General features: G+C 41.8%; 3 protein-coding genes across 4 annotated transcripts; 1 reads left to right on the plus strand and 2 right to left on the minus strand.

Annotated features, from left to right (window-relative positions):
* Window positions 1–3,870: 3,870 nt before the first annotated feature.
* Window positions 3,871–7,771, plus strand: cunh17orf67 (chromosome unknown C17orf67 homolog). 2 transcript variants are annotated; one of them, XM_069677048.1, is made up of 4 exons: window positions 3,871–4,043; window positions 5,197–5,297; window positions 6,673–6,816; window positions 7,581–7,771. In XM_069677048.1, the coding sequence occupies exons 1-3, from the start codon at window positions 3,989–3,991 to the stop codon at window positions 6,787–6,789; spliced, it is 273 nt and encodes a 90-aa protein (XP_069533149.1). In that variant the 5' UTR covers window positions 3,871–3,988; the 3' UTR covers window positions 6,790–6,816; window positions 7,581–7,771. The 2 variants fall into 2 exon arrangements, with proteins under 2 accessions (XP_069533149.1, XP_069533148.1); XM_069677047.1 differs by having other exon boundaries at window positions 6,673–6,793.
* Window positions 7,772–9,119: 1,348 nt separating this feature from the next.
* On the minus strand, window positions 9,120–12,524 carry cbx8b (chromobox homolog 8b). The gene is made up of 5 exons (XM_069676883.1): window positions 12,375–12,524; window positions 12,201–12,244; window positions 11,915–11,980; window positions 11,722–11,788; window positions 9,120–10,731 (listed from the first exon to the last, which is right to left on the minus strand). The coding sequence occupies exons 1-5, from the start codon at window positions 12,441–12,443 to the stop codon at window positions 9,868–9,870; spliced, it is 1,110 nt and encodes a 369-aa protein (XP_069532984.1). The 5' UTR covers window positions 12,444–12,524; the 3' UTR covers window positions 9,120–9,867.
* A 6,017-nt stretch (window positions 12,525–18,541) lies between these two features.
* On the minus strand, window positions 18,542–25,537 carry LOC138604856 (E3 SUMO-protein ligase CBX4-like). Its single transcript, XM_069676880.1, has 5 exons — window positions 25,278–25,537; window positions 25,033–25,076; window positions 24,430–24,495; window positions 22,357–22,423; window positions 18,542–21,199 (listed from the first exon to the last, which is right to left on the minus strand). The coding sequence occupies exons 1-5, from the start codon at window positions 25,344–25,346 to the stop codon at window positions 19,712–19,714; spliced, it is 1,734 nt and encodes a 577-aa protein (XP_069532981.1). The 5' UTR covers window positions 25,347–25,537; the 3' UTR covers window positions 18,542–19,711.
* Window positions 25,538–25,904: the final 367 nt, after the last annotated feature.

Here is a 25,904-nt window from a genome sequence, read left to right on the forward strand (position 1 = left end):
AAGGTCAATTTTCTAATATAAATATAGTTTTTTTCAGTAAAAAGGATTCATTTTATGACCTCTAACACTGATGCATAAAAATACACTTGTGTTGATTTGGTGATTACAGGTAATTTAGACTAGAGTGAATATCTGCACTACCAGGGCACACTGGTGATATATCACTGCTGTTAAACTCAGAGTGGGGTATAATGTCAGCTAATTGAAAGTTAGTATCCCAAATGTTATCTAATTTACCCCAAATCAGTTAGATAGCCGCACCTGAATTGACAGGTTGTGCCAGCGCGGCAGAGCCGAGCCAAGGTTAACAGGGTTTTAGTTAACCAGATGGTGTACAGGATTTAAATGGCATTGGATGAACGATTGGACTAGGTGTAGGGCGAAAGCATGAACCTAGTTGTATCCCATACAAGAATGTGTTTGGTAAAAGGTGGTAAAAGGATGAACCCTCAGCCTTTGCCTATACAATTGCTGCAGACATGGCGGAGGTTATCATAACAGTTCAGAAAACCAACTGGGACAGATGTTGTATTTGTCAGCAGGACACAAAGGAAAAACTCGTTCAGAAAACATGGGACGTGTGTGATGAGGTCTCAAACACATTTGCAAAACTCAGTGAATGCCCCTCTGCAGTGGATGACAGCGACCTGCAAGCTTTGGAGAGATTTGTTGTGCTAATGTATGACAGATCCAGCGATGTCACAACTGTGAATGAGGCGAGGCTTGATCTCTTTGCCAGAAAACAAAGACCATATGACCTGATCCCACCAACTCAAGCAGCACTCAAGGAGCATGCCAAACGTGCATCTTATGAGGCTGGATACATGTGGGGACAGGCATTAAAGCAACAACCGGAAATGCCAAGCCCATTCGACTGGGGATTTATGAAACAAGATGAGGAGTGGAAAATCTTTTGGACTCCTCTTCCACCTATTGCAGAGAGTTGTTGGGAGTTGACCAAATGCGGGTGCACCAAGGCATGTACTGGAAGGTTTAAGTGCTTCAGATATGGAGTCACTTGCACATGTCTGTGTAGTTGCCCCTGTTAGACCCTATGTGTGTATTCTTTTGCCAGGGTTACTCTCCCTTGGCCACCTGTGTTTTCTGGTGTAGACCTATGGCTCGGCGTCCCATCGCCACATCAGTGTGTCTTCAGTTCTAACAGTGAATCACATTTTTAGTTTAGTTCTTTAGTATTGTTTTCCACTGGCTAATTACCAGTGAGAGATATTTTTAGTTGAGGAGTTACTTTGTAATGTCAGCACCTCTACCTTTTATTTGTGAGAGATATTTTCAGTTTGTCATGGTTCCACGGCTGTGTCAGTCAGAGCTGCTGTTGCCTCTGGATCTGCCTATATTGCCATTCAGTACTAATTGCTCAATTATTTTTTGGAGCGCTGTCCATTCAGCACCACAGCTGTGCTATTTTACTAATCTTCCTTTTTGTTTTCCCATCCCTTAGTATTTTTTTGACAACGTAACTGTCTGTTTGTTTAGGCCTTAAAAAAGAAAAAACAACCCTCCCTTGTGACTGTTACCTTGTCGTGGTAAGGGAGCTTGTGTACTTCACTGAACCCTGAGAGCTATGCCGTTAGGAGGCAACTCCTGGCAGGTTTTACCACATCGGACAGGTCAAGGGTGAGAAGTTAGATAAAACATAGTCAAAAAAACACTCTTGGCCTTTTTAGGAACTCAAATTAACATGAGAAAATATATTATTTAAAGATCCTGGTGGCAATCTCAAAGAATAGCTGCCATCTTGAAATCTCAATTGGCTGTGAGCTGTTTCTGGTCAAGTGACCCAAGTACACTGCTCATGCCAATTTTCATGTGTGTATCACCAACTGAATGATTACATCACTTAACTGCTCTACTAAGGTGGCAGCCGTCTTGAAAATGGCCGCCAACTTGAAATTTCAAGTGGCTGGGACAATTTTCTTGTCAAGTGACCCATGGAGACTGCTCACGCCAATTTTTTAATGCTTGTATCACCAAATGCACGATTCTGCCTAAAATCAGCTCTTAGCCGCTCCACAATATCAGTTTTGGTGACTGAAATTGGCTGAGCCTCAAGACTACATGCTAAATTACTAGACCCACCCACTTCACTACATTTCTGCAAAAGTAATTTTATTGCTGAACCTAACCAAGTAGATTAAATACCTAAACCTAAGATTCTTGTGCATTAGGTGTGTCTCGTAATACTGTTCCCAGGTGTGCTTCCACTGATAACCTTAGCTGTATCTTTCAGCCCTCTCTAAATAAACCTTTGGGGTTGTGAGATTATGATTGAGAGAGGGGGAAAATAAACCAACACAGTTTTGTTTTTGTTTTCATCCTTGAGAGTTTTATCAAATTTTTGCTTCTCCGACATTGGGTCTCAAGCATTTCAATTAGATAAAAAATCTGAAACATAGGCTATAGAGTTGGAAATCAATCTTTGGCAGAATGGTCTTTAACTCATAGACATCTAAATCTGTGACATGGGGCCTCGCACATAAAATGCTTTCTTTTATTGTATTTTATAAGCTTACCTTCAGAAGTCTTATTTGGAAAGAAACAACAGCAGGCACGCTAGAAATAATTAAGTAAAGCACAAGTATCTCATAGCACAGGCATTTCTGTAACATTATATTTAATGGCGGAGAACGTTTTCCACATAAACATTTCTGTGTATGTCTTAAAACTCGCTGCAAAGAAGACAGACTCCTATTTCCTGTTTGCCTGGCGATGTATAGGGTTGGGGTTCGGGTAAAATATAGCAGAGTAAACATCTCACTCTATATATCATCTCTGATTGTGAGTGCCTGACGCGCATACTGCTGCTCTACAGCGCGCATGCGCTAGGTTGCTTCATAGTGAGCTCATGGCGTGTCAGATAATCACATTGAGGGAACAAAAGCTTTCTCTGCCCCTGGAATTAATCCGAGCAACGTTATCATTAAAGTGCGCATGGTAATAAAGACGTATGCGTAAAGCAGGAGCAGCAAGAAGAAGCAGGAAACGGAAACGATGACGCACAGTGACTTCTTCCCTCGGACGTCACTGGCAGTGCTCCAATCCAGAAGCAAAATAGATAAATACATAGCCAACATATTAAACAATATAGGCAGATGTTGTGGCAACTATATTCTCTCGGTGCAGTGTGTTTTACCCTGTCACCTCAAAATTCCCATGATTTCCAGTGCAGCCAGCATTTTTCTTGCCAAGATAAAGTTTGTGGTAATTTGATTTAACAGAAGTTAATCAGATAAATACACCATGTGAGAGTGTTATAGACAAAAAACAAACCTGTTACAGCTACAGACACTTCTGCATGAATGTAAACTAAGCTTCCAACAGGACCCGCCTTTGTAGATGTCTTACTATACAGGTGCAAATAATTTGCCATTAATTAAATGACCTAAAGCAGCCAACATGCAGTGATCCAGCCTCTACAGGATGTGAACGGCTTTGAAAGACCTCCACATGGACAGATTTCACATTTAAAATAGCACATCTTTAGTTATTACATTAGCCTTCATTTACAAAATATGAAATAGTATCAGGAAGTAGATCACATAAGGATTCGTCTGCTTAAACATGTGATTTGCTTTGAATAGTTAGACCATTTTATTGAACTCACTTAGTTTAATTAAATGTAAAAACAGTCTCAAGAACAACCTCTTTCCCCAAAAATGACTATTTGTATCGCCATCTAGTGGACAGACTCCTCCTTGTCTTGTAAACCACACACAGTTGGTGCTTTTATATGTTCTTCCACTGTACTTATGCAAATTAACAAAATATGAGGAGATATAAACTGTGAAAGAACATGTTTAGCCATTTTTAACTATCCCCTCAGTAACATGAGCTGGTATGCAAACATTTGTAGCTAACGTGCAGGAAGAGGAGGAGGACGAGAAGGAGAATCTCCCCCTTTACTCCCTCTGGACTCTGGTCGGGACCTCAGAGCAGTGAAGGCTAACGAAGGGAGAAGGTGAAGAAGATGAAGAAGCTTGTGGTGTTTTTGCTGTGCCTGGTCCTGTTGACCATCAACACAGGTAGGAAACTCTCAGGATTTACTTGAGAAGAGCAGCGGCCTGTCACAAAGAAGTATGGGGCAACATTTAATTTATTAGAGCACTTTTTATCAGTAGATTTCAGTCAGTCAAATTTCATAAGGACATAAAATTATTTGAGATAGTTTTGCATGAATTTAGTGCGTCTTTCTTTTGTTGCATGACTATATTTAGATGCTGAATAACGTTTCATTGTTATTTTTGCTTCATGTTACAGCTATTATTTTGCACAAACACAATATTTTACAGCCATCGTATTTTATAGTCTTGGTTAATTTCAGCATGCATTCTTGCTTTGAACCAAAAATGTAATGGTGCACAAATTGAAGAATATAGCTGTGAGGGTTTTGCCACGTCGCTGTGGGGGCCCAAGCAGCAGCAGCAGCTTGGACCTTGTGTTGACAGAGCTGGGTTCACTCACAGCAGCTCCCTCTGGTAGGAGAGGAAGAGAGGGCCGGCCTGGCTGCCTGCTGGGGTCACGTGCTGCATGGACCGGACTCCCTGGGGAGACACGAGGATGAATGGGCACTTTGTTACCGTCCAACCTACTCTGCCTCCAAATGCAGGCCTGGGTTAGAGACAGGGAGACAGAGAGCCCTCGCTCTGCAGAGGCCAGTGTGTGTGTGTGTGTGTGTGTGTGTGTGTGTGTGTGTGTGTGTGTGTGTGTGTGTGAGCAGCTCCCTTGGGACTTGCAATGGTGAATAAACAGCCTCGCATGGACTAGCTAAACAGATCAGGTCAGCCACGGCTCACCAGCAGCAGATAGTGGTGAGAGGAGTATTCATGGGTCTGAACACAGCTCTCAGTGAGGAGGAATGTTATCCTGATTAGCCAATACTCAGCCAGCAAGCAAACAGCTGTTGTTCATGGTAAAAACTTAATAACTCTAAGCTCAGAGCAGACTAAGTTTCTGAGTATCTTGGAAAGAGGAAATAAAAACAGTGGATGCTGCTGAGACGCAAACAGTCAATTCTACCAGACTTAAACCAAATTACTATCTTATTCTTTTATCGGCTTTCTTTAGTCTCTTTTCCCCAGCTCCAGTGCAAGTATTGATGAATGTGTGTATCACAGGACATGAGAGTAAACATTTAACCTCTTAGTAGTCAAACTCTTATCTTTCTCTCTCCCTCAGATGCCAACCCTATCATCAAAGAGAGCTTCGCTAAGCAGCTGCTCCGCAGCAAGAGGCAGGTGCGACCAATGAAGGCCGGCCACCCTGATGAGCCAATGAGGGTAAGGTTCATTTAGAGCAAAGAGCACAGACACATTAGAGATATAAGGTGGAGATTATATTGACTATTGATCATATTGAATTTTGGAGCCTTATGGGTAACACTTTACTCTAACCTTCCTATTCAGCATTTGTAAGCACAATACACACAATAGATTATACCACACTGTGAAGTAGCTGTTAGCAAATTTAAGGACATTGAAAATGTTTATAAATGGTTTTATCAACAGAAATCATTGACGTTAATAAATGCTGGATAATTCATAATTTATTCAGTCTGATTTAAGCATTTATGAGCGTTAATACACATGCAGGTGTGTCTGAAAGTGTGTTATTGTTTCTCAAACTTTTCTCATCTTCAAACTTTTGACGTCTTTAGAAATGATTGCATCAATATTGTATAACTGTAATCATTCATTATCTGCTTGAACACCATTAAGGAGCGATTTATAGGAGCTACAGTGCATGCAGTTGTCACAAAAATGCATCTGTACAAAAGCAACATTAGAATGTATTTTAGTTTATCATAAATCATTCATCACTTGTTTATTTTCGGCTTGTTAATGCTGAATAATGTGGGTTAAAATACAGTTTTACCTTTTTTGTGAGTGTTTAATCAGTATGTTATATTTTTAAAGCATTATTTCATAATTTTATTATTCAGCATTTTTTCAACTTATTTTGTAACTTGAACTATGACAAAACAAAAATCTGAAGGTTAAATGAAATAATAAACTACTGATATTAAATAGATCGGAAAATAGAAACAATACAAATATATAGAAAAAGCTACAACTCAACAGAGATATGTGCGGGATAGTTTAATGGTTGATCTAAGTTAACATAACATTAGTTTATTTTTTGTCATTTGAAATGAATTACAAGTCATGTAGCACAATCATTTTGACATGTAAGGGAACTTTAGCTGAGCACTTTGTTGACCCCTAAATGTCAGTCTGCTTTTAAAAAGGTTTGAGGGAATCAGCGATATCTTGTGTACCTTCTGCTTCTGTCACTGCGCGTGTAATTTCTGTGACCTGAAGGAAATCTTACTGTGGCATCAGTATCCATAAAGTCATCTCTATGCATTTATGAATGCAACCATTCATGACAGTGTCTTTGCATGCTGCCCTCTGTTAAGCTTCATCTCTGTAATTTCACTTTGTGCTGTCTGTGCTGTTTATTCTGCTGTTGTGGCGTAATGCAAAAATGTAAAACAGAGGACTACAAAGTTCTGAGTCAGAGCTGATTCCCCCTTTCAACATTCAGTTTCATTTTTACAAACCACATCTACTTTTATCAGCTTTCTTCTGTTGTTTCTTTCAATTAATTCTAATCTCTGCATCTCCACCTTTTGCAACTAATTCCTCCCTCCAGGAGCATCTGCTGCACATGCAGGCTCTGGATCAGAGGGCCCAGGAGACCAACATGGAGCACTGGCTGAACCCCCACTGCTACCCCCGCTGTGACAGGAACTACGGTTACCCCGTCTGATGAGGTCATCACAAGTCCCCACTATCAGTAAAAACTCCAAAAGCACACTGCACGAATGCACACAAATGCAACACCGTGCACAGAAACAACACTTGTTTTAATTCAGCTCAGATGTTAAATCAGGCCTAATCCTCCGTCCACACCTAACGTGCAGCTTTTTCCCCATCTGATGATTTCAGACCTTTCTCTCTTTTTCGTCTGTTCTTGTGATTTCTCTCTGCGGTTGCCTAATTTCTCTTCCTGTTTTTGTGAATTCATCACAACCGCACCGCAGGAAACCTCAGAAAGAAAACTGTTTCTGGTTCAGACTTATCACATCGTATTTTTGCACGGTCTGTTATCTTGTTTTAATCATCCAAACACAAACTGGTTTAAACTCAACAATCCTTAATTGTTAACAGATGTCTACAGTATAGGGCAGGTAATTCAAAACGTCTGGGTAGTTTTCATGACTAAATCAGCTGTGAACACAGTGAGAGTTTTATATTTCTGAGCTTTCTGTTTAAAAAAAAAAAGAAACTTTAACACAAACAGACGCCTGGGGGTCAATTCGAAAGTCAACAAAACAGAAGAGAAACCTGAATATTTGCTTAGGGAAGAGGCCTATTACTCAGTCATGCCTTATTTCACAGTATAAATAAACACATTTCAAATTCCCCCTGATAAACAATCAAAAGTGTCATCAGACTCATGCCCTGTCGATTCTTAACTTTGCTGAAATGTGCTCCATTTTCACAGATCATTTTTGTCTGATAATTTCCCAATGTTTCAACTTTTTTTTGTTCTCACAGTGATGGACCAGAAGTGAGGACATGGCAACACTCTCTCTCCTGCAATGAGCATGTGGAGACTTCTGAGCAAATGGTCATTAGTATAATCTTACTGTATTGCAGCTGTGTAGAGTGATCAGTAGTGATTGTGTGTCATGTATCACCACTGGGTGAAATGTTTAACCTTGTATACATTCACAAATAAAGGATAATGCATGAGTGCCTGTGCTGGATGAGTGATGTCTTATCTATCATATCTTCATATTACATATAAGACGAACAGAGAGGGGAGGAGTGGTGAGTCTAAAGGTTCTTTCAGGTCAGTCTTTTTTTTAATGGTTTCCCTCACTGAGAAAACATCCAGGATTTAGTCAGTGCCAGAAGAAATGTATCGCCTCAAAGCTCAAAGAGGAGACGCCGTTTTCATAGAATGACGTTTTGCATTTAGCTCATCCTTTGGCGATCACCCAAGCGACTTTTTATTGTTGCCGTGTTTTCCCCTCTGAATTGAGACCTTTTTCCTTTATCATAAGACACCGCGATCAGATGTGTGCTTTCGATTATGTCAATTTGAATCTGTGCACAATAAACACGTGTTTAAGAGTTAACAGGGAGCCCCATGCATGTAATGTATAACTTATGGCTCGGCTTTAAAGCGTATTGAAGCCACATAGGAAGACGTATTGTAGACCTATAATAAGTGTCGCACCAGAAACAACGCGGTATAAAAAGTAGGTCCCTTAGACTGCACGCTCTGGAGAAATAGGCCGATTCATAGAGGACCTGATTTGGGGAAAACTGCCTATATAAACGTGCTCTAAAATATATATTTTAAAGCCGAACCAGCCCAATGCGGTTGTATGTGTTCATGCTGTATATCGAACCTATAGAAAAACACGTTTCAGCTTAAAATAAACGGAAATGACGCTTATTTAGAAGCAATAGACATTTAATATCAGAGTGAAATTTAAAAAGAAAGTGAGGGCCTGTGAGAATGAATGGTGTTTTTTTGTTAGTTATCCTGTTCAAAAGACTGAATTTAAAATGGCCATTAAAAGCCCTGGGATTTAGGGCGGACAGGACTACATCACAATTAAATACTGGCCTGCACGGAGTAGAAGGAAGAGGAGCCCATTTTATTTTATTTTTTGCAACAAAACTGAACAGAAATAAATGCAGGCCTGTGGCAGGCTTGTATTTGCTATATAAGGTGACAACCTGAGGCCTGTTGGCTAATTCCGACTGTGATCACCGCACGTGCCTCTTTACTTCGCTTTAAGGAATTTTAAATGAGCCTAACGCAAAGGCTATTTATTGATAATTTCCCATTGACCCAGCACAGAAATTGAGGTCGTTCATATATAAGAAACTCGAAAATAACCCGAGCAGTTAACATAACGGCCTTAAGGCCTTAATTATTGCGTAACAGGTTTGGATAAAAATCAATTATTTCATGCGGGTTCGGGCGGTGCCTTCAAAGATCATTTGAACCGGGTGAAGGCCGACGGCGCTGTGGTAAAGGCCGGCAATAAAACACTTCAGACAGTTCAACACAACGAATGAGAATATTCAAATGATTTATTTCAAAAGCGTCTAAAAAGCTATTTGACACCAACTCGTTTTATTACAGTGAAGCTTCACGAACGTTTTCTATGAAAATGTAAAATATACTATGTTAATGTAGCATGGTAGTTTTCTGCACATTGGGTGTCCATGTGGAATTTATTCATTTGTCTTGTAATAAAAATGTTAGAGAAGTTACAAACTCCGAGTCAAACTCTCCGTCTTTGAACACAACCCAAAGGGATTACTTCTTCACAATACTTTTCAATTCAAAGTGCTTAAGTCAATCTTTAAATAATAACCCTGTAAAATAAACAGGGTCTCTTCAGTCTAATAGGTTCATTTTATAGAGAAATACTCAATCCACTGAATCTAATATCAAAGCCTTACCTCACTATTTTTTTTAGCATGAGCTCAGACTGGAAGATATTTGAGTGATAAAAATACATTCTTGTTAGTTACAGTTGCAAAATAGTAAAATTCACAAGCTCTGTACACAAAGTAGCCAGCTGCTGCAAAGGAAACATGCAACTCAGCCATGTTCAACCAATGCAAAATGTGAGATGGAGTTCAATTGATTTGGTCAATACAATAAAGAGTTGTCCAACTTTATAATATATACACATATGCACATTATGTAATTAGCCTTTTTACATTACATACAAAATAGCTTTGCCTAATAATCACATGTATAAACTTTAGAGCGGTTCTGAAAAGCGTGGCATAGAGAAGACCAGTCAAGCAATCATCTTTTGTCTTTGAAGAAGCCTTTAGAAGTGCTGCTCTCCTTTATGGTGACAGTCAGGAAGTTGGTGGTCACGTCCGTCACCAGAACCTTCTCCACATTGCCGAGGGAGGGCCTCCACGTCACCTCATCGAAGTCGTCAACTAGCCTGGTGGGAGACGGCCTGTCTAAGAAGTAAGGCTTCTCCATCTGCGGGAGCTCTGCAGGGCGACTCAGGCTCTGGCTCATCTTGGGCTGGTGCTTGAAGTGTGCAGGAGCAAGGTAGCTGGAGCTGTCCTTAGTCCTGTGTGTGTCCATGTCCGTTCTGTGTGGATGCAAGCTGCGGTCTGAGTAAAACTGCTTAAAGGAGACTCCACCTGAGCTTCCTCGGTTGTGCATGTGGTGATGATGGTGGTGGTAGTGATGATGGTGTTTATGACTGTGCCCGTGGTTCTCCGGATGTCTGTGGGCCACTCTGACCAGCCTCATCTCCTCACCACCCTGGTATTTTGCCAGTTTGTGCGGGATCACCTGCTCCTCTGCTCTCCTCTTGTGGTGCTCAGAGACCACTGGGCTGCAGCTGCTGTCCTTGAAACGGGGCTTAGGCTTCGGGCCTCTTTTTTTGGGTGCATGGATGAGTCCATCTGGGCTGATTTGTTGAAGGGAAGGCTGGTGGTGCTCACGGATGCTGAGTTCAGGCGGTCGAACACGAACACTTTCCCCACGGTTGACAGTGCTGGGTGGGAAGATGGTGGGAACGACGGCTCTTAGGCCCTCTCTGGCTCTGGGGGTGACAACCGGCTCTGGAGTTGGATAGGTGATGTGCATCCCTCGCACTGCCTCACTCCTGAACTCATAGGACTTGGTTTTGACTTTAGCCTGGGCCTATCAAAAGGCAAGAAAATAAGAATTGATTAACTAAAAAATTATACTGAAAAAACATTACACTATTCCATTCCTTTTTTAATATTTCTAAGTCAACTACAATTAGGCCTTTTCAGAGCAGGGATTTTAACTTAACAAAGAAAAACAGCATTGACAGAGTGACAGTGAGGCAGCATGCAAAATACCAGGAAACCAAAACAACTAAAGGGAATTTAGGTATCAGTTATTTTTTTTCTTTTTCAAAGTTTTGATTTTTTTTCTACTGTCACGTGTCAAACGATCTGAGCAGAACAAGGCCTGTTGATTTTTCATTCAAATGTGTAACATTCAGCACAGCTATTGCAACTACTACAGCCAACGATTCCTGTCAAGCCACAGTATTTATTAGGGAAATTCCACAACCCCATTTTTAGCCACAGCCCTGTCAAGGAGACTCTGGCATTTAGTTCAAGACAAACTGTCGGTCATTAAGCAATTTTTACGGTTCGTTTTCCTGAAAAGCTGAAACCTCTTGCTGACTGCACCAGGCCATGACGCTTTGCTTAACACGTTTCATTTACCTAGGACAGCAACGCAACATATCTGCATCTGACTTAAATGATGGATAGGCTACAGAAATAGAAGCTGTTTAAATGGTACTCTCTTCAATAGCAGATTATAAACAGGATAATGACTGTTTGTTAAAAGTGTTTACACCTCGTATGGCATTTCAACAGTTTCCTATTAGCAAATACACAAGCTGAGTACACACCCATTAATCGATGCGATGTTTAACATATGCATAATTAGCATCAGAAAAGATGTCTACGCATTAGGGGAAGCACCAACTGTTTAGATCCTTTCCATTAATTTACAAATGCTTCAGAGACCAGAATGCACATGCTAATTATATGAAAACGTGTAGGAGAATGTAACTTGAAAACACTGAAGTGTTATTAGCAGTGAGCAAGCAATCACAAATAGCCGACTAAACACCGCTGCAATATTTACCTTAAGCAGAAATGTCTTGGGTTTCGGTCCTCTCTTTTTGGGCCCATAGAGCTCCCTTTCACGCTCCCTGTGAAAAAATATAGTGACACCCACTTTGAGTGTAGCGAGCAAAGTGCACGGAGGACACCATATATTTATTAGGCATGTTAACATTCAGTGGCTCTGCCCATAAAGGCCAGCCCAGATATCTTACCTCTGCTCAAAAGCGGCAAACAGGCGGGAGTCCAAAATATTCTCCTCCGGTTCCCAAGTGCTGTATCTGTGAATTAAAACATTAAGTGAGCTAAAGGAAGCGAGCGCTGACACACACTATGGGGATGGCCGTAGCGTTAGCCCGAGAGCTAAAATCTCCATCGTTTAGTTTTAATCCGGCTGTCTTGCTAGCTTTGGCGAGCTAACGACAGCCCCAGTCGAGACAGTACAGACTCCACAGCCGCGGATTGAAAAACATGCAAGAGACACAATGTAGCAGCACTTACTTGGGAGACCAGCCCTTCCATTTTACAAGGTATTCAATCCGACCCTACATGCCATCAGAAACAAACAGAAATTACTTCATTAGCTTGCGGGAGAACAGTGGTATAACTGAGCTGTGTTGGTGCATTATATCCAACGCTCTGGGAGAAAAAGGGCACGTTACATCTCACGTCTACCTTCCTTATCCTCCGTTTGATGATAGACTCGGCAGCGAACACCCTCTCCCCGACGGCAGACAGCTCCATGTTTACTCCAGTTCTACCTCCCGTTAGCTTGACGCACGCTAACGTTAGCCGAGCAGATATTTTTCTCCAGTCCCAGCCACTCTGAATTCCCGACAGACCATAATACTCCGAGCAGAATGGACGTCAGCGCAATTTTTTTACACCGTTGCTAAGGAACCACAGTCGGTGGAACCTCCAGGAGAACGCCCATTGGCCCGGCCGTTGCTACGTGCTCGGGTTGCTAAGTGAGGGGAGGAGCGTTCGCCTGTGTGAATTCTTTCGGGGGGGAAATGGTGGCTTTTTCCCCGCGCGGAGAGTGAATCATTTCGCGCAAGTTATTTGAGATATTCAAAACTACACGTGGTATCAAAGGTAGTCAAGCTATAAGTCATGCGCAAATGTCGTCAAGCAAACAGTTAAACCAGGAAATAGCAGTGCTGTTGGATAAATGCTACAGCGCGAGAACTAGCAGGCTATATGAGACACCCTTTATTTTCGTTTGGTCCATCCAGCAATTTATCTATCAGCTAATGCCATTAACTCGATAGGCAGAGGTTATTATAAGCGTATTATTCCCATATCCATTCCACTTCGTAATAGTCCATTGTCGCTACAAATGTTGTATCGCCTGCCCGCATTAATTTCGTTTGTCCTTGCTGTCTGCGCCCAAGCGCGGAGAAGCAATGGTTTATTTCAGACAAAACTATCGGCCTATAAGTTATTTGTATTTATGTTGTTACATTTAAATACCCTGTTTTCGGGTTTGCTTTGAAGGCAAAGTTTAAAAACGTAGCTATTTATCGAATTCGTTGCCTATGGCTCTCTGTACTTCAAAGTAGCTCCGCATCTGTCGTCACATTTAAAACAAACACCTGTCATAAACAGAAAGGTGGAATAGGCTAATTGATGGATCAATTAAAAAAACAATCTTAATCGGGTGAAAATACAGTGCGTGGGATCTATGTCACATGTAAGGCGTTCATAATTTATACATTGAAGAATAAAGTTGTTTTAATGACTAAAAATGAAAGAAGAAATGATGCATGTAGACATCAGCAGCGGTCAGAAAAGCTTTTATCAGTGTTACCGTTCACCTCTCTCTCTGTTGTCACTCTCTGATTGGTCTGTTTAATAAAACATATTAAAACATATGGCGGTCTGTCCCTGTCATTTCTAAAACATCAACAGCTTAAATGTCTGTAGGCCCATGTTTTTCATGCTATTGAGAATACTCAACCAAAATGGTCTGCAGAGGCTGAAATCATCTCTATAGGCTCCCACCGGGCCTGTTGTTTATAACGCACGATCAGTGCAGAAAGAGAGCCAGAGAAGTAAAACCAGGCCGAAGAGAAAAGATGATTATAGTGTCCAGAATTCTGAAACTTAATAAGATAAATTAAATCCTATATCACGATGATAATGGTGACTGTAAGAACCAAAAGCTATGTTATGGCTAAGGCGCTAAGGTTCTTCCTCTTCTACAGGCCCAAAGGTAGGCTACATTTTTACTATCAAAAAAATATAGGCCTATGAAAACAATGACGGAGATTTAGCAAAGATAGATAAGAAGCTCAAATTATGCATACAATTATTAATTTTATTTTTAAATATATAACCAAATTATAATAATAATAATAATAGTAATAATAATAACGATAGAAGCTTAGAGAACTATCAGCTTTATAGCATTTGTAAGCTCAATGGAATTCTATTTTTTTGTCTCATCAAGAAAACGTTTTATTTTTATTTATATAAGAGCAAACATGTAACTACATCTCTGTTAAACCTTTTTTATTTTTCATTGATTCATCATTGACTTGATTTTGATTAAATGAGCCCAAGAACGGATGCAAAAACGGATGCTGCCTTTTCACGCAGCCCAAATCGCTAACTGATATCTGATTTTGATAAAGAACTGAAGTCTTGTGGAAGCGAGTCTCCCATGCCAGGCGATCTCCTATTCCTGTACTGACGACAGCGACAGTCAGGTGAAAACATTTAAATAAAATAAAAAATAAAAAAATAATAATAATAAAAATCAACAGACTGCGCAAAGCCTAGACTTTTATTTAATAACAAATGCAACTAGTCCAGTTAATTAAAATCCTTCTATTTAAATAACACTTCGTTTTTCTTTCCCTCTGTCTTGTGTCAAACATCCGGCTGACTTTCATCATTTTAATTTCTCTGTCAAGAAGAATGTTTTTTTTTTGTCAACAAAAGTAATGGTCTTACACTGAATCATTAAATCTCGAGCCAGACGAAACTGGAGATGTTATTGTGCGGCTTTATTCCAAAAACGAGCCTATATAACTGTTGATGCAATTTAGCAACATCAAAAACACGATATAAGGGCCAGGACAGTTAGCACTTTGGGATCAGGTCAGTGGTATATAAACACTGTTTTCATTCACCTGCATCACAATATGTCAGTCAGATGCAACGGCCAATGTTTTGATTTCTTCAAAGACGAGGAATTTAATTTTGGCAGTGACGTGACACTGACGTAAAATGTAGAATTGTATCTGTATTTCCTCTTGTCTTCCTGTAAAAGGTTGTAGATAGATGCATTCAAAATAACTTCATGCAGCTGATAGGAGACATGGAGTTTGCATCAGAAAAGAAATCCGTCTTTCTCCACCACCTTTGCTAATTCATTTTATGCATCTACAATAACTGGGTATTATAGCTCAAATAAAGCAGATTACTTTCTTCAATCAGAGCAGAAGAGGAGGCCAAAGAAAGAGTAATAAGAGTAATTCCACCTAAACCTCCCTTTATTTTAGGAAGGTGTCCACATTTGATAAAGATTTACCTTAAAATTGTAGCATTGTGATAAATGCTTTATCGGGGTCTTTGAACGGAAGTATTTATTTCCTCGTGAAAGACGACGTTTGCCTTATATGATTTAAGGATGTAGTTTCAAACTGCATTCCTTTTTTTCTGTCCTTGTCGTGCTCTTCCTGCGCAAACACTTGGCACAGACAGAAAGGAAGGACGGGCGCACCTCGCGCTCTGGATGCGATTGGTCTCGGCGCGCCTGCAGTGCAGCAGCGCTGCCGCCGTTTAAACACTATTGGTTGGCTTGTATCCGGGCAAGACGTGGATTCCTGCTACAAGTATTACCGGCAAACCACTGCCACATCATAAAGATACTGATATTTAACAAACAGTTTTGTGGAACGACAACAAAATAAACAGTTAGAGCGTTACACACGGCCACATTATGTTGTGAGAGGTGCGATGGTAAATCGGTAAAGGTGCGCCGGTCATCATGGGAATCAAACCAAACAAACATTATAGGTTATCCCCTTTTCTCTGTGCCTGGGGGCTTTCTCTTTCGACCCTACCTGTTGGAAACGACAATATGGTTTCACTACTGACGCTTATTTAATGATTAGCAAACAGAAAAGGTGAGGCGGGGCGTGTTGGACACACAGGTGATCATGACACAAGCCTCATAATGTGTTATGCAGTCGGTTTTACACGGTCGGTTTTCTTTCTTTAAACTCACAATTTCCTCAAGACAAATGAACGTCTCCAAAGGCTGCAAATCCTCCCTGTTACCCCGATCCAAAAGCACCAGGCTAACAGACATGAATGGACACCAGCCCCGCGCGCTCACGGGCGCACGCAGCTTCTGGCTGATCTATTTCGCCCCGCGTGCCACGCACAAATATCCAATTAACTTCACACGCAGAACGCTGTATAAAGCTGTAATCTTGTTGGCACTAAAGCACACAGAGGCCTGTTTTAAACACCACACAGACACGTGTCTTTACTGATTGTAGTGGCACTTTTTATCCTGTCAGTTTGAGCCACTGTTGCATGTTTGTCTGTTGGTTTGAAGCGTTTGCAGTTCTTTACAGCTCAAACTGAAGAGTTACTCACAGATTTACAAAATTCATATAGAATAATCGACAGGCAGACTTTATCGGCTAATATTTTGTACATGGCAAGAAGGAAAAACCCCTGTGACATACTCAGAGAGAGGTAATCTCAAATATTCTAAATCAGTGGTAAAAAGTTCTTCTGCTTCTTGGTTGAATCACACATGTGGACTGAGGGCAGCTCCTAGAGCCTGCTGGAAGATTTGATTGGATTTTGGGTTTGTTTGCTGTGTGGGGATCCCGGCAGGTTGGTCAGTGTTAATGAGACGTTCACAATCCGGCATAATGGTGCGCTCTGACGGTCTCCTGTTTCCCCACCTTATTTTCACAGAGGCTGGAAACACGGAGGGAAACAGGCGTTGGGTCTTGTGACATTGTAGCAGAAAGATGAATTTCTGAATGATTTATGTGGGGTTTATGTTGAGATTATTTCTTTTTCAAAATGAATTAATTATCAGAAAATAGAGAACTGTAGCTTACGGTTTTAACAGATGAGCTGACAATTAGGTCACTTTTTGAACCCACAAGTCTTTGGTAAGAGGCTCTTTAGAGGCTCTTTAGTTAAATTGGCTGACAGTGCTCATAATTAATAAGACGATGTATTCTGGATGTATTTCTTTCAAGCGTTGTGTTTAAGCCTCTGTTCAGCCTATATTTTAGAAATCTGTGACGCAGTTTAAAATCTTTAAATATCTCATCTGGATGTCTAATTAATCCGTATAGGCCCACAGAGGAGGACTCTGCGGGACAAGCGTGGAATTAAAACTCCCCGTCAGAAGCGCCAAACTTCTACCACTTCTAAGATTCCCTTGTTGAATCTGCTCTTTGGAAATCCAAATCACACTACCTATACGTTTGACGGTGTGTTAATCCAGTGTGTCAGGGTCCATTTCCAGGCCTAACTCAGTCATGCATGCACACATTCAGCACGAGCAGGCGGGCAAGAGGAAGAGGAAAAAGAGGGTGGATCATTATGAAGACGTTATTGCACCATTGTAAACACTTCTTTTTTTTAATCGGAAAACATGACCCGCATGTTCGGAGTTTTGCTGTTTTTTTTCCAACCTTCAAAAAAACAAGTCATATGATACTTAAAATAAATTATGTCTCGTTCAAATCCTACGGGGAAATTCCCGCTGCAGCTTCTCTGTAGAAACATTGTTGCAGTTATTTGTCGGCTGCAGCAGCTGCGAGGCGTTTCACAGAGGCACGAGAGAAAAGATAGTGGATGGAGAGGAGGGAGGACAGCCATTTTCTCTGTCGTTGCTCACAATTTCGCGAGCAGAAAGCGGTTTTATTGGCGGGCTGCTGCCGAGGAAATGGTCGAGAGCTGCTTTCCGTCGTCGAATTACACAAGTAGTGCGTTTACAGCGTCGGAGAAGGCGGAAATCAACCACTTGTCTATAAGCACACATAAGGCACTTGTAACGTTTAAATCAACTAGACCGATGTGTCGGGGGGGGGGTTAATGAGCTATGAGCTGTCGGAGCTTCTTTGCACATCTTTCCTTTAACGCGCCCTCCTGTTCTTCAGAGGAACAGCATGACTGCAGGAAACATGAAACCGTGCAAAACGTGGAAATAAAACCCGACGTTATGTCATTTAAGCTGGACCTGTAGGTCGCCTCCTGCTGCGCCTCGCTCAGCATGTCAGCAGGATTTACCCAGCGAACATCTGACATGAGCAGCTGCTCAGGTCAAATTATGAGCTTTGACAGACTCATATCGTCTTCAAAGGCGCATGCAGGTTAAGTGTTGGTTAATGCGTAATGCAATTTCCATCTTAAAGCGGATGAATTTAAGGGCAATCATCTCGAGATCTTTTAGATTTTCCTCGAGTTACATGCTTATATTTATATATTTCACGTAAACACCGGCCTGTTAAGTTGATTGGACCTCACATTCAGCTTCTTATACAGGCAGCATTTAACAGAAAACTGCCTTTCATACGTTGTTAGTGAATGAAGAGGCTTTGCTCTCGGTGTGTACCATTATATCAGGCCTGACGGGGCATCCATCTGAAAATATACCCACAGGCTCACGCATGATCCTCACTGCCACACACACAAACAATAGAGCCATACATTTTTAGAAAGCTCTGAGTTATAATGGTAGCTGTTGTAAAAGCATAACTGCTTTTGTCACGTGATCAGAAACCAGAAATTATCATTTTTTTAAATTAAGCCTGGTGTAAGAATATGTAGGTATAAAAGCACTGCACACAAGTCCATTCACCACTTGCAAACAATTTTATTATTGCAAAATGTATCATCGGAAGCCTTCATTCTTTTAAGTCTGCACACAAAAACATCAAAAGTGCATCTGATCTCACCGAGCAGTTCAATGCACCTCAGATCACAGAGTAGGCCTGTTGGAGGGGGGAGGGGGTATGTGTGTCACAAGTGGACGGGTCTGGTTATGACAAGAACGTGTGCTTTTACAAACCTTTTAATGAACTCAAAACGTGACGTCCGAACAAGCACATTCAATCCCTTAAATAACGGCGAACATGTCAGGGAGCAGAGAACAGAAACAGGAGAAAGTCAATCATGAGGCACCCAGCAGGACAGGTGGATCACATCTGTAGGTCACACAGCTCACCTGGCAGTGTTTCGACACAGTGAAAAAACATTTTTTGTCACTGCACGGCTGCAAACTTACAACAAATAAAGTCACAGACAGTTTGAACAGACTTGTGCTCAGGACCAGATCTGGAGATGCACGACTCAAAAACACTTTATCCTCGAACAGGGATCAAATAAAAGGAGCATATATCAAACATTAATGAGAAACAAGCTTTCGTTTAGAACCATCCCATTTTCCCTTTCAACAATGCAAATCACATTAATGACAGAGGCGCTTCTTTTTCTTTATCTGCTTGTTTAAGCATGCCTAATGGCATAATCTGTCCCAGCAGCATGCATCCTTGTTGGAATCTATCCATCTGTTCTTCACACACACACACACACACACACACAGTGTAATTTACCATGTTTCAATATAATCTTTCTTCCTAACAAAACTCTCCATATAGCCTACATTTGATGAACATTAACTGAGATGCAGACAGTTGAGTGTACAATCAAATTACATCCATAGAAAAGTATTTACAAGGGTTAAGTGCATCTTCAATTAAAGTTCGGGCATTTTTTGACTTAATTTTATTTTATAAAATAAGCTTGAAATAGCTGAAATTAGATACTGCATGTGATAAAATCTGCAGCAATAACAACAGGTAGAGCTTTTAAGAAGGAATATGCAAATAACACAATAAAGGATCTCTTTTTAAATCTGAACTATACAAAAAGAAAACAACATCAAGGGTCCATTTGTACATTCAATCATCTGAAAATACAAACATTTCTAATGTACATTTATACACAGTTAGTACCCAGTTCAGTTACACTGTTATGTATTCCTTAAAGGTGACTGTGAGGCAGTTTGTAGTGATGTCGGTGATCACAATATTCCCAAGGAAAGGCTGGAAAGAGGGAAAAGTCTCGTCTTTTGTCTTCTCGTGGTTAGAAACGGACAACAAAGCGACTTTTCCTTCTTCTGTAGTTTTTCGTGTTTCAGTTTGCGGTTCTGTTTCAGTCTGTGTGTCTGTTTGTGTTTCAGCTTGTGTGTCTGTTTTGTCTTGTGTGTGAGGTGCAGCTTGTGTTACAGTTTCAGCTTGCGTGTGTGTTTCAGCCTGAGTAGGGCTAGGCCTGGTTTTGACAATGCTCAAGTCCATAGGTTCCTCTTGGTCCACGTACCCACTGACCGGCAGTCCACTGTGACCCTGGTGTCCGTTTTGGTCGATGCTGATACTTTGGGTGGGTGAAGATGCCGCGTCAGGAGCGCTGATACTCCTGGAGCTGAAAAACCTCTTAGTGCTCCCATGCTCCTCACTGTCTGTCTCAGAATAGTGTCGCTTCAGTCCCTGAAATCCACCTTGGCTTCCTCTTTTGTCCAGTGAGGAGGGAACTCCCCTATCCAAAGGCAGGGTGAGCTGATTAGGCTTGGTTGTCAATTGTAAAGGCTGATCCGCTGGAAGCTGCCCCTGACCCCTGACCTCGCCATGTTTATCCTGTTCTGTCACAGTTGGCTCCATTTTGGGGGACTGTTCCTTTTCTCTGGGGCAATCTCCGTTAAATCCAGGAGTGGGAACAGTCGGTTTGTCTTTGGGGTTTTTCGCAAATCCATTCATGAGGCCAAGCTTCTTGACGAGTCTCATCTTCTCGAGGTGGTTCTCTGTACTGGTGTCGGTGCCTTGCAGCGCCTTTTCAGCAGTTCCTGAATCACCATTTTTAATCTTGGGCGCCTTCATTCCGTTCTCCATGTACTTGCTCATGACTATCACAATCCGCCCATTCTTGTTTTTGTTTTTCACGATCTTTAGCTTGCTGCTGCTGACACCATTAGACTGCGGTAAAGCGTCCTCTTTAGGCTTCACCCTCTCTGGCTCTTTGTGTCCGTTGAGGTCTGCCGGAAGCTTCTTCAGCTCCATGGTGATATCCTTGACTTTAGTGAGGCAGCCTGAGTCCTTGTCCCGGACCCACTTTTGCTGCAGCACCGGGGGAAGGTTGTAGCCCTTGTTAGCCAGCTCCGGAGCTTTTACCTCTCTGGGTTTAGCAAACAAGGGCTCGTGCACCTTGAGGTCTGGCTGGTAGTGGTGGTGCTTCTTGCTGTTGAGCTGATAGTAGAACTTCTTTCCGTTGGCCTGCTGCTCGGCCTCGCGCTCCCTGCACAGCGGCTGATACTGGTGGTGCTTCTTGCTGTTCAGCTGGTACTGCTGAGCCTGCGGACGGAGCATCTGGATGGGGCCGGTCTTCTGACAGCTGTCCTCATCCAGGGTGGCCCCATGAAGGTCCGCCAGAATACTGGATCTCCGAGCAAAGGATGGAACCTGTGAAGCCAGACGGTGATTTGTGTTGTTAAAAGAGCAGTGTAAAAATATAAATCCATCTTTATAAATGAAGAATTAAAAATTTTTTCAAGTAAGGGCCTCCCTCACAGTGGGACTTTGATTAATGCTTCAACTGTCTACAGCATCTATACATGTGTCTGTGTCAGGCTACAACAAAAAGCCATGGTTCGTTGGGGCCCATTGAGTTGCACTGAAGACACTGTGCCTGGAATGTGTGAAGAGGCTCTATGAGGCCCCGACGAGTACACGGTGTATTTCAGGGGCCTTCGACCATGTTCACACAGCCCTCCTACAGTTCCTGTGCATCTCTTTCAGCCACCGGCCCGGCTGTCAGAGTGACATTTCAAAGTGTCTCCTGTGGCTGTGACCTCAGCTCGGAGGAATGTCACTGGCTGCTTTGTGTCCCGTCATTGACTTTATCCCGTGTGTTACCACCAACACCCTCCTGAGAGGAACAAAAACTCTCCTCTGAGGGGTTCCCTGGCCTTTTGGACCGCTGATTGATGCGCTAAATGTACGACACACAATCATTTAGATGCAACTGTCAGGTCAGGGAGGTGGTCGCTATAGCATTAATGGTTTGATACAGCATTTTAAAGTTATACAAAGAAAGCTATAAAACCTAACAAAAAGCCTGTAGTACACACTAATTGCACTGAGGGTCATGAGTGTTTAAAGGACGAGTGGTGTAACATATGATGACTTTTGGTTACAGTAGGGAACAGGATATCGTGCCATTTCGTTGCTTCAGTTTTGATCCATATTTTTCTATGTCTTTTGTGAGTTCCTGAACAGCCTCTTCAGATCTGCATTCAATCAGAAATGCAGTATTGTTCTTTACTTCTCATAAAATTTCAGGAACATATTTTTACAATGGCGCACCCGGTCTTCCATTTAAGTTAGATTGTAAAAGTTAAATTATGTTTTCTGCATGGTTTATGGTGTCCACATGTCCCCTGTCTTACACTGAACAAACACAACCACTTCGGTCTAAAACATTAAAATGGAATCTGTTTCCTTTTTAAGTAGTGTATATTCCTTTTTGGGACTAAAGAGGGAATGTGTATTAGAATGGATCCTAACTATTAATTCATCATTAAGATTACTGATTATCAAGACAGATATTATGTTCTTACCTGAACCAGAAGGTGCTTGGGTTTGGGTCCTCTCTTGCGATATCCCATCAGCTGTTCTTGACGTTCCCTGTGGGAGAGGAAAACAGCAGCCAATCAGTGAAACCATCTCACAGAGATGAGTTGCCGTTGCATGGCAACACAGCGTCATGGGTGTCCTCCTCAGGCTCAATTAGACATCAGTGAGTCCATGTTACAGGCTGGAGTTACACTTTCTGATGCAAAGACAAATTTATTTAACACAGATTAAAGGATTTAAAAAAAAAAGTGTATAATTCTTTTCACAGCATCCTAAACTTTCTCCATGTTTAACACCTCATGGCACTTGTTTTTACCTGCTAAATAAAGGGTAAGGAGTGACTTGGAATGAGGACTCTTACGTCCTTAATAACAGTCATGTAATGTCTGTATCCACAGTAGAAGATAAAGGCCCGCCCTTGTAGGACTTTCCTCAGCTTTCTTCAGTCTCCATACAAGTCTCTTCAAGGCAGTAACTCAATACCGCAGACAGGAGTGATGTCAGTCCCCTCCCCCACCCTCCTCCCTCACATCTAATTACAATGACGACTCAGTGTATTTTCATAGCCTGGCATTCAGACGATTTGGCTCCCCGGAGAGAGACGCAATTAGTTTCAATAAAATCTCTCCTCTTTAGAGAGAGAGAGAGGTAATTGCAAAAACAGACGGGGAGTGATGTCGGTGTTTTGCCTTAACGTGTGACCTGCGCCTGAAAGGTTGCTGTAAGCAGAAGCTGAGGGAGGCTATGGGAGAGAAACCAGTAACAGTCAAACACGCCATGCCTATAAGAAATTCAATTGCACTGTCCTTTACGTGGAGCTGTCCGCTCAGTCACTCAACAGACTACTTAGCAATTAGCCAAGCGGCTAATTGCACCATGGTAGCCTCACACAGGGTCCTTTACTAAAACAGAAGATGAGGAAGGTACTCTGGCTCAAATTAGAGACGGAGCATGCACCTCTGATTTATAACAAGCTACTTTTAAGTTGCTCACTTAAATCCTCATTTCTTCATGTGTTTCCACTACATCATCAGCAGGTCTAAAAAAAAGATGTGCACCGTTATTTAAAGTTCCCTATCACTTAAAAGTTGTTTTGCTTATTGTGATTTCACTGAAAGATGTTTGTGTCAGAGTTTGACACAAAAAGCTGACGGGGGAAAGTTTCTTTGAGTTCACACTAAATCTGGGTTGAACATAAGGATTAGTTTAGAAACCAGTAATGCTTAAATATGCAGCTCACATACAGGGGTTATAATGTGGAAACTAACTCTGGGCTTTTCACTGAAGTGGGAATTAAACATTTCAATTTCACAGACTCTGTTTTTTAATGAGGGAGGAAAAATAGATTTCAATGATTTTTAACTAAGAAGTTTAACTTCTTTGGTGGAACAAAGTTATCAGATACATGAGATTACTCAAAGAAAAGTATTTTTTACATATTTTTCTGTAGAGGATGTGTAGTTCCTTTTTTATTTACTAAGTATTTAAGTCAGTAAAATCTGAAAAAAATCCAGAATTGCTAAATTAGCAGTTAGCCAAACAGATGTTTTGTTTTGGCTCGTAGGTTTGTTATTTAGCATAATCAGAAAGAGTTGTTTTATGTGTTAAATGTCCTGTGGGAGATGACACAGGTGCATCTGGTAAAACAGCAGGTAGCACTTTAGCATGATAACCTGATGCTGACACTCTAACAACTATCAGGTGACAAAAAGTAGAAGCAGCAGAGCATCACACTTTGCTCTGGTAGCCCTGACCTGAGTTTAACCCTAACCTGACCCTCGGACGACACTAATGTTAATCCTAATCCAAACAGGCACTGAATTTCTGCACCCACAGCTGACGCATTGTGTGGATAGATGATTGTCAACACAAGATTATCCAGCATGTGACAGCACAGTTCCTGATGACAAACACACAGAGAGTTCCTGCTTTAAACATGTGGATGAGTCAGAGACAATTGTTGAATTTTGTGAAGAACTGGAGCTGTGGATTTAAATCTGTTTGTGTGATATAAATGGTGCACCTCAGCAGGCTGGTTCATCCAACTTAAGATTTACCTGTCTTGGAAGGCATCAAGCAATCTTGGGTCCAGGATGTTTTCCTCTGGTTCCCACGTGTTGTACCTGCACAGAGAGTACACAGTTAGAAGTGAGGACACACTGATGGAAACTATCAGGCACTGGCTCAGGGTCAGATGTGATCTATGCACCAAAACGACCCTAAACTGGCCCCCACCCAATCCATGCCATATAAATCATCATAGCTTATATTTATAGGCATGTACAAGTGTAAACATCATGCTGACACACTTGCACTCCCCGTGGATGTACGTGTAATAAATCATGAGTAACTTTTACGCACGGCTGTAGGGGGAGGGAGGATACAATGGCCCAGCCTCCACTCAACTGTAGATATATCGACATTTCTTAAACACAAGGTTCTATTATAGACATGTCTCCTTTAATTGGCACACTGGGGATTGCATACATTGTAAAACCACATCCATCATCGAGGCCAACGCGTAGAGCGCCCAAAGCAAGAGGGCAACCGCCCATTTGCGCGCCCACGCTCGCACGGATGCACGTTGGCACACAGATACTTCGGGGTTTTTTAATGTTATTATTGTGAGTAATTTTGAAATGCCTTAAAGGCGTACTTACTTTGGAGACCATCCTCGCCACTTGACCAGATACTCAACTCTCCCCTATGAACGGAGAGAAACGGGATAATCAGCGTAACGTTACTTTACGCAGCAAAATGCACTCTGCAGTGCACCGTCATATCAGAAAACATTTAATGAAACAAAACATCAAGTCCGTAAAAGGTGGAAGGAAAACCAAAGAGAGATGACCCTCCTCTCCATGTGCATGTGTGTAAAATGTCCTTCAGTGCTCTTGTGACAAACCTTTCTGCTGCGCTTCTTCTCGATGCTCTCCACCGCAAAGACGTGCTCTCCCGCGGCGGGTAGCTCCATTTTCCGATACAAGAGCAGGGTCCCCTCTGTTTTTTTTCCCTCCGCTTTTGTATCCGACACCTTATCCCCGCTTTCAGGCCGTTTTTCCCTGCTGCTGCTGCTGCTCTGATGTGAAACACAAGTACCCCCCTCCTCCTCCTTGTATTTTGACTGCGTCTCTTCCCTCGCTTTCCCTCTCGGAGAGACTCGTTCTGCAGGCGAGTGGAAGCTGCAGCGAGAAAACACTTCATGCAAATAGCCGTTGGCGTGACGTCAGAAGAGGGGGAGGTAATAGGGGCGGGAGGTTGTTCCCGTGCTGCTTTCAGGGGCTGTCTGGAAAAGTGTAATCACGACTTCAATGGCTCATGAACAGTGCGTAACAAAGCTGTAAAAAGTTATTATGCAGAAAAAGTCAACTGTCATTGAAACCTCATACACTAACTAAAGTGCGATATACGTACGGAGTACGTGTATGTACGAGTACGGAAACCATGGCAACAACTAGCTGAAGACGACAAGAGTGCATTATAAAATTACAGGTGATTGTAGTTAATTGACGTTTATTGTAGACTGTTAAAT

The sequence above is a fragment of the Semicossyphus pulcher genome, unplaced genomic scaffold, assembly GCF_022749685.1.
Source record: "Semicossyphus pulcher isolate SPU_LCO1_2020_fin unplaced genomic scaffold, fSemPul1.0.p SCAF_27, whole genome shotgun sequence".
Lineage (NCBI taxonomy): Eukaryota > Metazoa > Chordata > Actinopteri > Labriformes > Labridae > Semicossyphus > Semicossyphus pulcher.